Genomic DNA, 16,738 nt, shown 5'->3' with positions numbered 1-16,738 from the left:
CTCCGCTTGGGGCGCCGTGCCTGTTTCCCGCCGGGCCGCTTAGGTCGTTGCCCTCCGCTGACTTCCGGCGTTGCCGGGGAGCCGCCGGGAGCGGGGGATGCGGCCGGGCGGCGGGCGCAGGGGCGGCGGCGGCGGCGGCGGCGGCGAGGGACGGCGCTGCCGTGAGGCGCCGAGGACGGAGCGGCGGCGGCGGGAGGAGGAGGCCGGCGGGCCGAGGGACGGAGCGCTTGCGGCGGCGGCGGAGCGGCGGCGGTAGTGCCGGGCGGCCGGGCGCCGGCGGCGAGGCCAGCCCGAGCGGGGAGCGGTCCCAGCCGCCGCCCGCCCGCCCGCTCGCTCGCCCCGGCCCGGCGGAGGCCCAGGGAGCCGGGCGGCGGCGGCGGCGGCGGTGGCGGCCGAGAGGAGAAAAGGCAGGAGGCGGCGGCGGCGGCGGAGGGGAAGGAGGAAAATGAAGCTCCTGAAGCCGACCTGGGTCAACCACAATGGTGAGTGGCCGGGCTCGAGGGGGGCCTCTAGGCATGTGCAGAGGGCGCTCCCTACCTCTCCAACGCCTGTGCCGGGAGGGCTGCGCTTTCGGGCTTGCAGGTGCTGGGAACTCGGAGCGTTATGCCGCCCCCGTCTCTGCAGCGAGGAGCCTCCCGAGCATGTGCAGAGTGCACACTTAACTCCCCTTCCCGGGGCTAGAGAACGGCAGCACATATGCTGCGCTTGAGTCCAGTGGTGCCTTAGAGACCAACAAGAGTTTCAGGGTACGGGTTTTCGAGAGTCAACCCCCTTCTTCCGAAACAGCGCATACGGGACTGGAAGAAGACAGTGGGGTTTTTAGTGGTGCGTGCTCTGGGATCTTGAGGCATGTTCTGAGGGCCCTTTCCTCACCCTGGGATGCAGAGGGCCTCTGACCATGTGCAAAGTATACTTTTATCTGTTCCCCAGACCAGATGACTAAAGTATGTACCCTGTAGGGTAATGGGGTCGAAAAAGGACAGTGTTTTCTAGCACTTTGGTGGCATACGTTCTGGGATCTTGAAGCACGTGTAAAGTGCGCAGTCTCCATTAGTGTGTGTGCCCATGAAGAAGGGAGTGGGGCATAAAGGCGACTGTGTTTTCCAGTCCTTCTAATCATGTCCAAAGTACCTTTTCCTCATTGTTGAGGAACTAAAATGCATGAATCCACACAGTGGTGAATGGGGTAGGGATGCATATTCCAGTGATTAAGACGCTGGAGTCTCTGTTGATGGGCAGAGTGCCTTTTCCTAACTGAAAAGAGTCCTGTAGCACCTTTAAGACTAACCAACTTTACTGTAGCATAAGCTTTCCAGAATCACAGTCCTCTTTGTCAGATGCATCTTCGTGCATCTGATGAAGAGAACTGTGGTTCTCGAAAGCTTATGCTACAGTAAAGTTGGCTAGTCTTAAAGGTGCTACTGGACTCTCTTCAATTTTGCTACTACAGACTAACACGGCTAACTCCTCTGGATCTTTTCCTAACTGAATAGCCATGAATCATTCCATCTCCGCTGTTCAAGGAGGCAGGTAGGGCTTTTAACTGGGGAACCCAAAGAAAGTTTTGTTATGTATTATCTGACAAGTTAAAAAGGGTGTGTTCATTAACTGAAGCCAGGAATTAGCAGAGTTAGTCACAGTGGCAACAGTGGGGCAAAGGAGGGCTTTGTTTTCCAAGGTTTTATATGGGCTCAGTACATAGGGTGAAAAAGGTCTCTGGGAATGTGCAGAATGCTTTTTTTCTCGCCACTGAGGAAACAGACATACCTCTTTAGTTGAAATGTAAAGTGAGCAGTGCTTTCTGAATACAGGATGAGGCACCCAGAAGAAGGTTTGAGTGCCAGTGCCTGTTACCATACAAGTGACATATACTTGAATGTTATGTCTTGTTGATTTAAACAGTATTGGCTTATTAGGAAGTGTTCTTACAATTGTTGCCCCCATTGCATAGTTGGTTGAAATCAGGGAGGTTATAGAGTAACTCTCCACAGGATTGCAACGTTATGTCTTTTTCACATCTAAGCAGTTTAGTCTCAGTCCTATACCGGGTGTTTAAAGTTCATTTTGCTAAACGGGATTACTGCCTGTGAAGATCAATAACTTTTTTTTGCATGAAGCAGAAAATCCCCAGGTTTGTCTTATTAAGCTAAATAAGCTTTGTAGGAGGTCCGCTGTAGAATGTAGGTAGTTTAGAAAAGGAACAAAGCAAGAAGACCAAAAGTTCTTTTTAAATACACCTTCAGTTAGGGTGGGAAATATTATATTGTTTCTCTTTTTGACATACATCTTTCAAGACCTGATTGGAATAAGGACAAGTACTTTTATTTCTGACTGTGTGAGGGCATTTGGAAGCGAGATCAAAAGGATGAGTTCTGCCTCATTTGGTTTTGACATAGTTATACCTCCAGGGGTAGACCCAGTGGTCTTCCACCTTTCCAGGTCTGGGATCCACTGAGCAGCAAGATGTGGAAGGAAGTCATGTGTCATCAGTGTCATGTGACCGGAAGAGGGGGAGTCAGAGTTCTAACCTCACCTCCTTCAAGGCTAGGATTATGAACAGCCGGCCAGTGGAGCTAGGGACAGGAAACTGAAGCACCTGGAGATGCACCTTAGTAAGGAAGAACGATCTCCACCATAGGCTGAAACTGTCTCCCTGTCGAGCTGCTCTTCTCAGCATGCATGCCAGGCAGGAGGCTTGGCACCCTTGCTCTCTTTGCAGCAGGTCCTTCCAAAAATATGCTAGGTTTGTAAGCACCCAACAGGAAGGGTCCCGTGTCTTACCTGAGTGTCCTGACCCATAGGTTGAAAGGCAACTGTATTGGAAAGCGTCCAGGGAGAGTTCCAGAGATAAAACTGCTGCGTTCATCCAAAACGAAATCAGTGATGTGCAGCGGTTAGTGTGTCGAACTAGGAAAAACAAGACCCAGGTTCGAAGGCCCCATTCTATCGTAAAGCTCATGGGGAGACCTCACACCAGTGACTCTTTCAGCCTGACTACCACACAGAGATGTACAGGTGCAATGGGAAGGCGGAACCCTGAGCACCTTAGAGGAAGAGTGGGGTAAAATCTAATTGTAATATTAAAAGCTACACAGTTTAAAGATGCAGCTCAACTTGGTCAAGTTGTGTGGATTATTCTGAGCAGCAAATTTGTGAAGCGCATCAAACTTAATCTTGAGTGCATCAGACTCCTAATCTTGTTTACTCTGCAAAAATGGAGTATGCAGTGCTTTAAAAACTTTTTAACTGTGTTTGGAATATGCAGACTGTGTAGCAGCACCCAGAGGCTCCATATTTTGTAAGACTATTCCTAACTTCATGCTTTTTTTAAAAACACGAGTGTCAGGTCTGATAAAGCCTTTCTCGGCATCTGCGCTTGGGTAAAATGACATCTGATTTGGGCTTGCACCAGGTCTATCCAGTGTGATAGAGATATTCATCAAAGGCTGGAAAGAGGAAAAGGATTAGGTGTTCATCCATTCACCCCTCCATGCTGCAAAAATTCACACCTGGAAATATTACCTTATTTGGTGGTGAGCTGGGGTCGTTTAGGGCTTGTCAGTTTAGGGCAAGAAGCACTCTCCTGTCCTCCACTTCAGCTTATCAGCCACCCTATTGGATTGGGTTAGCTGGAGAGAGGGTGACTTGGTGTCAGAGTTACCCAGTGAGGTTCATGCCTGAGTGGTAGTTTGAACCTGAACCTCCCAAGTCCTGTTTTCTTACACTTCACCCACTGCATCCTAATGACTTGCAGCTGCATGGCTGAGAGGGGATTTGAACCTAAGTATTTCCCTCCCTCCCATCCGTGATTCTAAGCACTGTGCCAGGGTGGTGGAGGGGGGTATAGCAAAATGCAGAGTTCTGTCACTGCCTGTTTTGCTGCTTACCCCTGGGAACAGTGAGTTTACTTGACTTCTACCAAAGACTTACCTGGCTGTTTTGAAAATTGCGGCGTGCAGATTCTAACCTGTGGAACAAATTTATTGGGGACATGGCAGCCCAAGACTGCGTGTGAGAGAAATTTCAGAATTGAATATTACCATGTGAAGAGGTCAGGTTGCACCACCAAGCTATGTTTCCAATAACCATCAACTGGAAAATAGTTTCAGGTGGGTAGCCATGTTGGTCTGCAGTAGAACAGCGAGATATGAGTCCAGCAGCACCTTAAAGACTGACAAGATTTTAAGGACATAAGCTTTCAAGAGTCAAAGCTCCCCTCATCAGATACCTTTTCCCACTTCTTGTATTTGATGAATGGAACTTTGACTCTCTAAAGCTTATACCCTGAAAATCTTGTTGGTATTTAAGGTGCTACTGAAGTGGAAAATAGTTAACCTCCCCCCATCCCAAACGCAAGCAGAGATTGTCTGTCAGCCTGCAGATTCTAGTTGTATATAGAGATCTGACGCTCCTGTTTTTAAAAGAGAGAGGTAAAATTGAAGATATTCAAATTAACATACGTAGAATGTAGACTGAAAACTGAAGCCCTATACTTGGGTCCTTATCAGTATCTCCAGTTCTATGTTGTCTCCTTCATCTCTTGTACGTACAATGTAGTCTTCGTTGTTTTCCAAACTGCAATAATGTAACAGGTCTGAGGTTTGGGAAACATCCGTGTTTTAACCAACAACAGGGATATATTCAGGATATATTCAGGAAGGGTGCTGGCTCAGCGTTATAGCACCAGCTTTGTACCTCAGAGGTTAGAAGTTCAGCCCTTGATATCTCCAATTAAAAGATTTTGGGTTTCAAATATTGGGGAAGCTCTTTTTCTGCTTATGGAGCCAGGGCTACTTACTATAAAGCAGTTTCTTATGTTTCACCTATTACGTTTGACTGTTTCCTTGATAGCACATGATCTCAAAGTTTGTGAAGTGGATTTTTTTAAAAAAATAACTTTTTTAGCATAACTTTTAAAATTAATTTTTTTTGACGCTCCAGGATGTTTAGAGTATTATAAATATAGTGGTGTAAGAAGAATAAGTAAAAGCTACATGCTCTGTACTACTAAGGAGTCCCACTGTAGCGTCTGGGCATGTTAGCACATTCAAGTGATGCAAAGATCATTAAGGCTAAGGTTCAATTCAATAGGTTTATTTACAGTTAATAACCAATACAGACTTGTAAAAACATAAGTGAGTATCATACAAAAACAGTGCAATCCTATGGAGAGTTACTCCAGTCTAAGCCCATTGAAGTCAATGGCCTTAGACTGGAGTAACTCTCCATAGGATTGCACTGATAATACACCACTTGTAAAAATAACTGTATAAGAACTTGACAACATAAATACAAAAGTGTGGGCTTTCAGGATTAAGGATAAAACCAGATGTTACTCCTTTGTACATTCCCTATGAATTCTACAGGCCGTGGCTAAAAATCTGGCACTAGCCAACGTGATCTGGGGATCGGCACCTGACAGGAGCTTATTAGTTAGCTCTGTGTCAGGAAAGCTCAAAAACTTCTTCAATACAGGTTGGATATATTTCATACGTATTTCGTGGTAGAACTTACAGGCAAGTATAGCATGCTCAATTCTTTCTACTTTCCCTGCCTTGCATGGACAGACCCGCTCAGCCATTGGGACCTTCTTGTAATGGCCTTCAAGTACTGCAGATGGAAATATATTACATCGGGCCAATGAGAAAGCCCTATGATGGGACCGGATTTCCAGACTTGATAAATAGGAGGCTGAAGAAACCACATATCTTTTTTTGGGGGGGGGGGGGGGCTAGGAAATCAGAGACCCTCGCAAGATCCCTCTGTCTTTCGACATCCAATATTCGCTGTTTGACCACAGCCCTTGCCTGGTCCGGGGCCATCATCTTTAGGGATTCAAGGCTAAGGTTCTGAACTGCCCGTGCTTTGCAGCTGTGTGCGTGAAGGTGGAGAGATGGTACCCAGATTGCTAGCTGGAGAGAGGAGGGAGGGCTGATGGGAGCAGGGTGATGCTTCAGCTGGTTTACTGCCATGTCTGTAGGTGCAGCAGAAGATGCAGGATGGTCCAGGTGCAGCTGCCTCCTCCGTGGTTTTCCTGTTTAGAATTTTCTTTTTTTAATGCAAGTCAGTGGAACGTTATCTGCTTGTTTGTGGAAAGCAGACGTGTCTGAAGCTAAATGTTGCTTTCACCTGAGAATCTACCGGGTCCAAAGCTGGAGGAAATTGCAGAATATTTTAAAGAATATTTTAAAGAAGTTTTAATCATTTTTTTCTCACTTCTTTGTGTCAATGTGATGCTAGTGAGGGTTTATAGATTACATTTTCCCATTTACTTTCGGGAGAGCCTAGGTATGCACTGTTTGTAAATTTAAAATACATGAGTGGACCACAACGATTCTGGTAAAAAACAAGACAAAAGTGAGCCTGCCATTACTCCACAGACTCTAGCCATACAAAGAGTGCACAATCTGTTCTTCTAATTGTTGCAGAGTTATCTTCAGGTCCTTCACTGATATAGCAGCGCATTTTTCAGTGACAGAAAGATTGCTCATAAGATTTGCTGGGGCCATTTTTTAGCCCTTTCTTTGGGTCTGCCTTTATCACTTTTTCTGTATACATTTTTGTGTGAAACATGCGCATTTTGGAAAAGAAGCATTACAGTTTTCAAAAACAGCCAAGCTGTTGAGCCAGGTAGAAACAATAGGTTAATCAGGGGGGCAGTAATCCTTCCTTGGGAATGGACAAAGTCCAGGGACAGGCTGTCTCGATCTGCTCTTGGTATCTGTGATAATTGAATTGCCCACTGTTGGTCTGCTTGCAAGGAGTGGAAGCTAAGCTTCAGCCAGTTTGTGGAAGGACTGCGGTTCGCAAAGATGAGACTGCATGTAGTGTGAGAGTGGAGGATGGAATGTGTTTATGATTAAACTATGTGAGAACTCTGAGATAAGGAGATGGTTCCCACAACAGGCTAAGTACTTATTGCTTTCTTTCACCCATTGGTAATGGCAGTTCAGGCCCACCTTTTAGAAATTCATGTTCAGTTTTAGTGGCAACAGTGTCCTCTTGACAGAACGATGTAGCTCGAAACTTGTGTGCCCAGTTTGTGGCATGCCTTCATTACAGGGGGCCAGTCTGTGCCCCCACCAGCAAGCAGTTCGTGGCCACCCCTGGAGAAGAGTAAATGGGCTTGGAAAGACATCATTGATTCTGTCAGGCCTGCACCCTGTGTGCCTCTCCTATGTTTCTCTAATGCTTGCTTTTTGGATCAGCCAGACTAGAAGCTGAGCTGTAGAAGCGGCTGTTCTCTCATTCTTAGCCCTTAACTCATGGCTCGCTTTCCAAAGAAGTTTGGCCACTGTAGGCCCACCCGATTCCTGATACAGAAGCTGTGCATCACCTGCTGTTCGTGTTGGTCTCAATTTAAGGCTAATGCTAAAATAAGCCCAAAGCCTCAGTTGCAGGTGGGTAGCAATGTTGGTCTGTAGTAGAGGAGCAACATTCAGGTCCAGTAGCACCTTAAAGACCCACTAGATTTCCAGGATATGAACTATCTGATGAAGGGAGCTCTGCCTCTTGAAAGATCATACCTGGAAATCTAGTGGATCTTTAAGGTGCTACTGGACCCGAGTCAAAGCCTTAGTTGCTACTGTAGTGATCGCCATGGGCCGTTGAGCAGAGTGGGACACCAGCGTCTTCTACAGATGGTAATAATTTTCATGAATAAAACTGCAAAACTCAAGATGAGGAGAACTGAGGGTCTGTGTATATATGTATTTGGAAGTGTGTGAAATTATTTCAAATTAAGAGGGTACAGGGATAGCAGGTGGAATGGATATGCCTCGTAAGTATGCTGTGCTGCTCACCGGGAGCAGGCAGCAGCTCCAAGCCTAGTTATCAGGACCTCTCCAAAGGGCAGGAAATTTGGTCTTTTCACAATGAATGCAATGGAAAATGACCTGTTGGGTCATAGGTCTCCTGGGATGTGTACCCTGCGGTAGATTAGGGGGGAATGACAGAATTGAGGCTTGTTACTGTGGCATAGAAAACTGTTGTGGTTGGTACTATGGTAGGATGTGTGCCTTTGGGCTAGGTTACCCTCACTTGAATTGTTTCATGGCATTCTGGCCCGGGTTGCACAAACATGCAAACCCTGGAAAGATGTCATTAGGGAAATTGTTATAACTAGGCAACTTGTTCATTAGGACACTAATTGCAGGGTATTCAGCTAGCACAGCAGGTTGTAAACTGTGTGGTAGTGGTTCATGATGGTACATTTGCCTGTATCCAAGGGCATGGTGAAAGCTCTGTAAATAAGATGATATGGTGGCATACAGCAGGTTTTTCCTTTAAAAGATATCTGTGAGAGGTATCTATCTAACTAAAATGCTATGCCAAAATTGTATGTTTACATATGTCATAAGCAAGAGGAAAGCAGTGGGAATATTTTGTTTGCTTTCTGATGACATAGTTTGCATGCTGGCACCATAAGCATTGTAGCGTTCAAGAAAAACAAATAAATTTGAACTCGTTTCTAGAGGTTTTAGAGTCAAAGTAATGGTGGTTAGAGACTCAGCCTAGAAACTGGGAGACCTGGGTTCAAATTTCCATTCTGCCTTGATGTTTACTGACTGACTTTGGGCCAGTCATTCTCCTTCTCTCCACCTGATCTACCTCACAGGGTTGTTTTGTGAGTAAAATGGAGAAGGGAGTTTAATGAATATTAGTCTGAGCACTTTGGAGGAACAGTGGGATAAAAATGCACTAGATAGTTTTTTCTACCATTGTTTAAGCTGTGATGTTTCAGGATTTTGTCGTAAGCTATTGGCAGTTGCACAAATGCATAAACAAGAGGAGGAAAACTTGAAGTGTGTGGTCTGTATGTTGCTGTCCATTCCGGTATTCAGGGACCTTTAGCACTCACCAAGTGGTCACAGGGCTCTTTGGTGGATGTTACTTAAGAAGGAGCAATAGGATGATTATTTTTTAATTTGTCTTAGTTTATGCACTGCCTTTCTCCCAGATGAAAACCCATAGCAGTTGATCTCATTCTCCTTCCCTCCGTTTTATCCTCACAACAGCCCTTTGAGGTAGGTTAGGCTGAGAGTGTGTAACTGGCCCAAGGTCACCCAGTAAGCTTCCGCGGCAGAGTGGGGATTCAAACCTGAGTTTCCCAGAGCTTTATCTGACACTTTAACCATTATGCTACATGATGATATGCAGCTCGGAGTCCATTTGTTCGATTAAAAAATGGGTCACAAAGAAAGGCAAAAATTCTATTGGGGATGAGTATTTGCAGACAAGATTAGAAACTCCTCTTCTGGAGCTGGCAGAGTTTTTTTTTAAAATTTAGTTGTAGACTTTGTTACTTTATTGAGCCATGAACATATCTGAAGTTAAATATTTAAATTTGCACCATGCTGGGAGACTATGTATTAAAGGGGCTGGAGAGAAAGGAACTAAATGACTCACATCTGTTAAGGGTGCAGGCATGTTGCGGGGGGGGGACACTTAAGATTCCCTTATTGACTTACAATTTAGTAAGATACTAGATATCATGCTAACAAACCCTAAGAGCCCAGGACAACCTGCTCTCTTCAGATCACATATTTAGAAGAACATGTTATATAATGATTCCTCAGCATTCCTCCACCCAAGCATTTTCATCATCATCATCATCATCATCATCATCATCATCATCATCATCATCATCATCATCATCTGGATGGAAGGGTTTTTGCAGGCCAGTTTCAATATGAAGACTGGGCTCAAAGATAAATGTCCAGGAATTAGCAATAAACTCCAGAGCTGAGAATAACAATGATCGTAATATTTATTATTCATAATAAACACTCTGTAGCCTTTTAAATTGCCGAAGGGAAAGAAGCTTTGGAAACTACTGCATTGACTTAAAAATAAAAACAGCAACTCTGGAATATGTTTGTTCTAATACAAAGTAAAATGATTTTAGCTGTTCTGAGCCTTTGCAATTAAATCCTAAAGGTGGAAGACCTCTTGCAGTTCTGAGCTGAAGCTGGCATGCTTCTCAAAGCTAGTCCATGTTGGTGTGGTGTAGTGGCTGGCAGGGGTCATTTCGTAGGGAACTCATTAGCATAACAGGAACTCATTAGCATAACATTTGCATAACTCATTAGCATATGCCACACCCCTTGACATCACCAGAAATGTATCATTAGCATAACTGATTTGCATATGTCACACCTCCTGACATCATTTATCCTGTCTGTTTTGGACCCAATCCTGGCCATTCAGGGCCGAAATTGGGCTCAAAATTGTAAAAAGGGGCCCTAAATGACCGGAAGTGGCCATTTGGGGCCCTTTCAGGCCTGGTTTGGGGCTGAAACGGCCCAGATTGGGTCAGTGCTGGGCAGAGGAGGGTTCCCCTGCCTGGCACCGATCCAATCCAGGCTGTTTTGGCCCCAATCCAGGCTGAAACGGGCCCAAAATGGCTGAGTCAGGTGGGTGGGGCCACCTGACATGTGACCTCTTTGGAGAACTGCTGGAACTGCGTTCCTGCGCGTTCCCCCTCGAAACGAGCCCTGGTGGCTGGAGTGTTGGACTAGGACCGGAGAGACTTAAATTCAGATTCCCACCCAGATGTGAAATTTGCGGGGTGGCCATAGGACAGTCACTTTCAATGTGAACTATCTCACAAGGTTGTTTTGACAATAAAATAGAGGAGAATAGGGAGGCCTTGCATAGAGGAGAAAGCTTGGAAGAGACTACAAAATTCATTGGGAGGAACAAGTTTCCCCACACAGCTGTACCTTTTTATTTATTTGTTTGTGCCTATGTCTCAGAGGTCAAGAACTAAGATACATATGCTAAGGTAGCATAAGGCATACCAGTTTGCTGCTATTTCTCTTTAGTATGTGGATAAGTTTGTAGTTTTTATTTTAGATGACCAAGGCATCTATACTTTTAAATTTCATAGATATGCCAAATGGTACAATTGTTTAAACTAACCAAGTTATAAATAATGTATTTTATGTTGCAATAAAACAACATAGGGTTGATGAGAAAGAAATTTCTGTGCCCCCCCCCCAAAAAACTTGTTTTTTTAGAAAAAAGTCAGGAAACTTCCCCTCCCATGGTTTCAAAGTTTCCAGAAAAGTTTACATCTCTAGTATTATGTGCTAGATTGTCAAAGTAACTGTGCAAGCTCATTCCCTCAACAGACCGTCTTGGGGCAATGGGTGTATGACAGACTTCAAGCAATCTTCTTTTTTGTTCTGACTTTGGTGACTGATTCTGCTTCAACCATGTGTGTGCCTAGCCTAATCTAAAACACTGAATGAGAAACATTTCAAACTCTGCTACTGTATTCTTATTTCAGAAAAAATAAACAACTGAGGTTATGTTCACTCAGAAATGTTTCAAGGCTGTTGAGCGTGCATGTTGGCATTCCGTTTTTATCACATAAACTTAGCAAGTTGCCTTATACTAAATCAGGCCATTAGCTTGTTCATTGTTTTCTTCCCTGATTAGCCACAACTCTTAGGATTTCAGGCAAAGAGAGATTTTTATCCAGTTCTGCTTACTTGGGAGCTTTTAAAAAATAATTGTAGATGTCAGGCATTGAACCTGAGACCTTCTGCACAGGTTTTATCACAGAACCATGACCCTTTCTCATTATGTTTGGCCTTCTAACATTTGTCACTTCGTCACCTTTGAAGGGTTTTCTTTTTGTTACGGTGTATGATCTTTCTCCTTAGTTGAGGACGAAAAAAAATCAAAGCTTAGATAGCCGATCAACTACAACAAATCTTTAAAAGTAAATTCAAAAGAGGACTTGTGCATCTGCTGTGTAGGACAACCACCCATTGTCCTAAACAGCAGTAAATGGGGTTTGGTGTAGCTTATTTCAAGAGAATATAAAAGAAAGTGAATTTTTAGAGGAAGGAGTCTAGCAATTGTTTATTTGACAGAATCATGCCTATTGAACATAAATGTGTAGTTTTGCCAGGGACCTGACATTTCACTGAAATAACATTACCAGGAAGAATTTTTTTTAAAACTTTGCACAGCTTACTTTCTTACCATAGTTTCCAATGCTTAAATTCTCCCTTTACCACTTCTGTGTTGTAAGTTGAGGTGTAACTTAAGTAAATTGGTGTTTGGTGTGGAGGATTATTGGGGGCATCCAATACTATAAAAGATGTTTCCGCTTATTTGAGTTGATGGTATCCTGTGCCCAGTAGGTGGGGAAGGCAATGATAAACTAGACAGAGTGTACATATTACACCTGGTTATGAACTAGTTTCCAGGTTCAGTTCAAGGTATTGCCTATCACCTTCAGTACCATTCATGACCCACATATCTAAAGGACATATCTAAAGGACACATATCTAAAGGACCAGTATATCCCACTGTCACATCTATGGTCACCGGAGCAAAGTCTGCTGCAGGTACCAGGCAGCAAATGGGTAATATCAGCAACTGTTTTATCTCCATGCATTCTTTGTTGTGGCTCCCGCCTTGGGGTGACCTCTCTGAGGAGACAAGGAAGGCTCTCCCACTTCTCTAATTTGGCAGAATATATAAAACAGAAGTGTACAGGAGGGCATTTTTATAAAGGAGAAAAGGGTGTCATTTACGACATTATTTATTGTATGCATTATTTTCTTCTTTTTTGTTTCCTAAAATCTGTATTCCAGTTTTTGCATTTCTTATATGTCACGTTTTCTACAGTTTTTATTTTGACCCAATCGTATTACGTTGTTTTTGCAGGAGTCCCAAACGTGGTGCCCGTGGGCACAGTTGTGCCTGCTGACACTTTTCCTGGTGCCCGCCATATGTTTTTAGAAAGTGGGTGGGGCCAGGTGTGGCTTTTGCCAACTATGGCTTCTGCTTGGCCATTGGAGATTTGATTGGCTGTGCAGATTTTTTAAAAACATTGTTTTGGTAGAAGCTGCTTCCACAGCAGAAGGTTCTTCATTGTGTAACCGAAAGTAAGCTGTGACCGGCTGCATCTTCTGTGGCAGCCATTTTGTTGCTGCGCCCACCACACTGTACCTGCAGGCTCAAAAGGTTGGGGACTCCTGGTTTATTGTTTGTCTTACTCTGTTCCTGCTGCATTGTTTTAAAATTTTTGTAACTGTCCCAAGGCTTAGTTAGAAGAGCAGACTATAAATACAGCTATAGAAATGAGATCAGACCAAAAATCTCATTTTGTTACAGGACAGCGGTACAATCTTGTTAATGCTTATTACCCATCTAGTCTTACTGATTGCATTGAGTTAAACTGTGTAATTCACTTTGAGTCCTAGTTAGAAACATGGGCAATAAATGAATAAAATATTGTTTTATGGTGAAATTATGCATTTTTTCCGGATCACGTGTAAGCCCCCAGCTGTGCTAGCTTGATTTTGGATAGAGCAGACCACCAGTTGGTTGCACGAGACTCGGGAAGAAATTGTGTTCTATAAATAATGAAATGCGTAGCTTAGTACATTGTGAGGACATGACTGAGCTCATGGGATTTTGTTTCTCTTGTCATTTCCAGGCAAGCCAATATTTTCAGTTGACATTCATCCTGATGGAACCAAGTTTGCTACGGGAGGTCAAGGTAAGCTGCCGATCTTTTCAAAAAGAAGCTTCTCTCCATGTTGATGGTTGGTTTCTTCCTTGGACACGTGATAATAAAACTTATTGCCATGTGCAAGAAGGACTTCAGCATTTTTCTTCGTGTGCAGTGTGTGTAAAGTTAGTAAATAATGGTTTCAGTAGACTAGCCGTTGAATCGAAACCTAATGTACTTGCCGGATGACCATTTTTTATTCAAACAGTGTTAATGTGTGGCTTGCCTGATGATACTTTTTGAGGAGAGTTTCACACTCTTCCCCTGTCCCCAAGCTGCTTGCAGTACATAATGCTCCCTGGCACGAATGAGAGGTTTCTGCTTTTGGCACAAGTGCCTCATGTCTGCCTAGGGATCCCATTCCACTGGTGGGGGCTGGGCTGGGGATCCTCCGTTCCAACCATTCGCTCCTGGCTATCACTTACCTGGCCAGGTGCCTTCCTGGGGCTGTCACTGAAGTCATTGCACCACCCTGAGAGTGCTCCCGCACGTCACAGCAGGCCAATTTAGGCCCCAAACAGGCCAAATCAGGCCCAGAAGGATCTTAACCAGGAGCAACAATAAGGTAAGCACTGGGTCGTCGTCCCCCTGCTGGGAGGGTAAGGGGACCTGGCAACCCTATGTTTGCCCTTGTGCAGTGCGGCAAAGTGCTGGGCCGGGCCCCTGAAGGTGGGCCACCCTGACTCAGTTGGCAGCACCTGTACATCTGTTCACATAATCTTACTGTGCTTCTGGTTCTTTCCCCCCCCACCCCATTTTATTTACTTTCTTAAAATATTTCTAACATACTTTCCCCAATAATCAGTGTAATGTACACACCTTTTATTTGTGCAACAGGTTTTACATTAAGATGCAATTAACACTGTGATGGGTTGGAGGGGGGAGGCCAGTCTCAGTAGAACAGCCAGGCCTCTTTTGAGACCTCTGGCTTACACAAGCCCTCCCTACATGTGCCCAGTGGTGGGCATCTTGGCAGTTGTCTAATAAATGTTATGCTGCTTATAGTTTAAATTTTTTTTCTGACTTCTTTCCCTTCCTTGCTCTATTTATATTGGCTAGCTAGATAAACTGCTTCTTTTTCTAAAAAGTAGCATACGTTGATCTTACACAAATAGTCCTCAAACCCTTTTCTTTCTGAAATGATTTTTGTTTTATCCTCAAATGCTCCTTGGCTAGTTTTCTTTCTGGTTCTCTTGCGGGGGGTCAGATCGGTTGAAAAATATATCCGTATGGTAAAATTTTGTTTTCATTTGCAATCCTGTCTACAGTTCCTAAGCCCTGTTGTTTCCAACAAGTCTGATGCACATATAACTGTGAGCTGAATGGCAATCTTTGTTTCAGTTTTGTTACAATGTTTGCTGAAACCCAGGAGTGAATGTGCTAGATAAATCTAAATAAAGCACTAAGTTGGATGTTGGCAAGTTAATGCAAAATGTGTTTGTCTTTTCTTCACATTGCATATATTCTATATAGAAATGCCAATTAAAAAAAAAATGTTTGTTGATTTCTCTTTACTCTTAGGGCAGGATTCCGGAAAGGTTGTGATTTGGAATATGGCTCCTGTCCTCAAAGAGGAGGATGAAAAGAATGAGAATATACCCAAGATGCTTTGTCAAATGGACAATCATTTAGGTATGGCAGAATGCAAAACTCTTGAGGCTTCTTGTCAAAGGACCATTGGACACGATGTTGAGAATGGGGCGTTTAACTGCATCGCTTGAGGATCTGAGGAACGTAAGCTGTAAAACAAAATCTTAGGGCTCACATGCATTTGAAGGCTACTATAGCCAGTCTCCTGCCTGAGGAAGAATAATGGAGGAAAGTTAAGGATTAATTCATTGTGGCCCCCGAGAGCTTAATTGTATTCTGGGATAAAAAGGCCTTAACTATGATACTAATACTGGCCAGTAGACCTGTCGCACAACCTTGTGCCTAAAAATTAATTTCACAGTACTCTACCTGTGATTATGATGTTGATGATAATAAATAATAATTAATAATAACAACAGCATTTGATGTATGTATTGCCCTTCTGGAAAACTTAATGGCTGCTCAGAGCTGTTTACAAAGTGTGTTATTATTATCCTCACAGCAATCACCCTGTGAGGTGGGTGGGGCTGAGACAGCTCCAAAGGAGCTGAGATTGACCAAAGGTCACCCAGCTGTCTTCAAGTGGAGGAGTGGGGAATCAAACCCAGTTCTCCAAATTAGAGTCCTGCCACTCTTAACCACTACACCAAAATGTTTAACTTCTCTATAGCAATTTGAATGCAAGTGATTTTAAAGCCCATTGTCCATTGTTGCAACAGTTCATTGAGACAGGGCATTAATTCCGCTTTACGGATGGAGAAATGAATTTAAAGGAGTGCCTTATGCAGCATCAGCTAATATGGATCACTAGCCGTCTCGGAACAGGCCTCCTATCCCTTGTGCCATCCACAGGACAATTTTAGATTGCTGTATATCTTGGAGACTTCTGTGGACTGAAATCCTCCTTTCTATACAGTTTTTAAAAATATACGTACAAATATATGGAATCTGTATTTGAAGACTAAGAAGATCAAGGGACAAGGAAAGTTAAGAAAATGGTTAACAGGCTTGCATACCAAGTCATCCAACAAAATAGTCTTGCATGTCCCAAACTTTTAAAGGAAATATTATAAACTAGCTATATATCATCTTCCTGCTTATACATTTTTAATTAACTTCTTTAGTTGCAAGGGTAGGCAGGAGAAATCACAAGTTTCTTGAGCCTAATGAAGTCCAACTTGCCCATGTTTTGAGGTATGCTCTTCAGAAATATTCTATACCGATGAAACAGGTACTTAAATCTAAAACACCATTCAAACAGTGGGGTTAGCTATCACAGATTGGTTCTGCTAGTGACGATACTTTCCTTGGGGCTGTTCCCTCTTGCCAGGGGATGCCTCTTGTAGCAGGGGAAAATGCCAGCGCTAGTGAAATGGATCTGAAGGAGCCCAACCAAATATTTATATTGTGTGTGATATATCCCAAATAATTATAACCTTCAGTCTCTTTGACTCTGAAGATACTTTTTTAAATGTTGAAAGGGTTAAATATCGGTGTTCTGCAAATTACTTTATAAGGAACACGGACCCTGAATGTGGTCATGAAAGGAAGGTTCCATGTGAGCTAGGGGACTGTTTGTGTCCTAGAGACCCAATCATATATTTATCCAGA

The 16,738-nt window shown here is 43.7% G+C and overlaps 1 protein-coding gene across 1 annotated transcript in view; it reads left to right on the top strand.

Annotated features, from left to right (window-relative positions):
* Positions 1-267: 267 nt before the first annotated feature.
* The window catches only part of LOC129341508 (protein HIRA), a 61,405-nt gene continuing 44,934 nt past the window's right edge, over positions 268-16,738 (top strand). Inside the window, exons 1-3 of the mRNA XM_054996745.1 lie at positions 268-482; positions 13,463-13,525; positions 15,059-15,169. Of these exons, the coding sequence (XP_054852720.1) occupies positions 446-482; positions 13,463-13,525; positions 15,059-15,169 (211 nt within the window). The 5' untranslated portion in view covers positions 268-445. The remainder of the gene's footprint in view (positions 483-13,462; positions 13,526-15,058; positions 15,170-16,738) is intronic.

Source organism: Eublepharis macularius, chromosome 13, assembly GCF_028583425.1.
Source record: "Eublepharis macularius isolate TG4126 chromosome 13, MPM_Emac_v1.0, whole genome shotgun sequence".
Classification (NCBI taxonomy): Eukaryota; Metazoa; Chordata; class Lepidosauria; order Squamata; family Eublepharidae; genus Eublepharis; species Eublepharis macularius.
The sequence above is the reverse complement of the archived record's forward strand: the minus strand, read 5'-3'. Positions and strand labels throughout refer to the sequence as shown.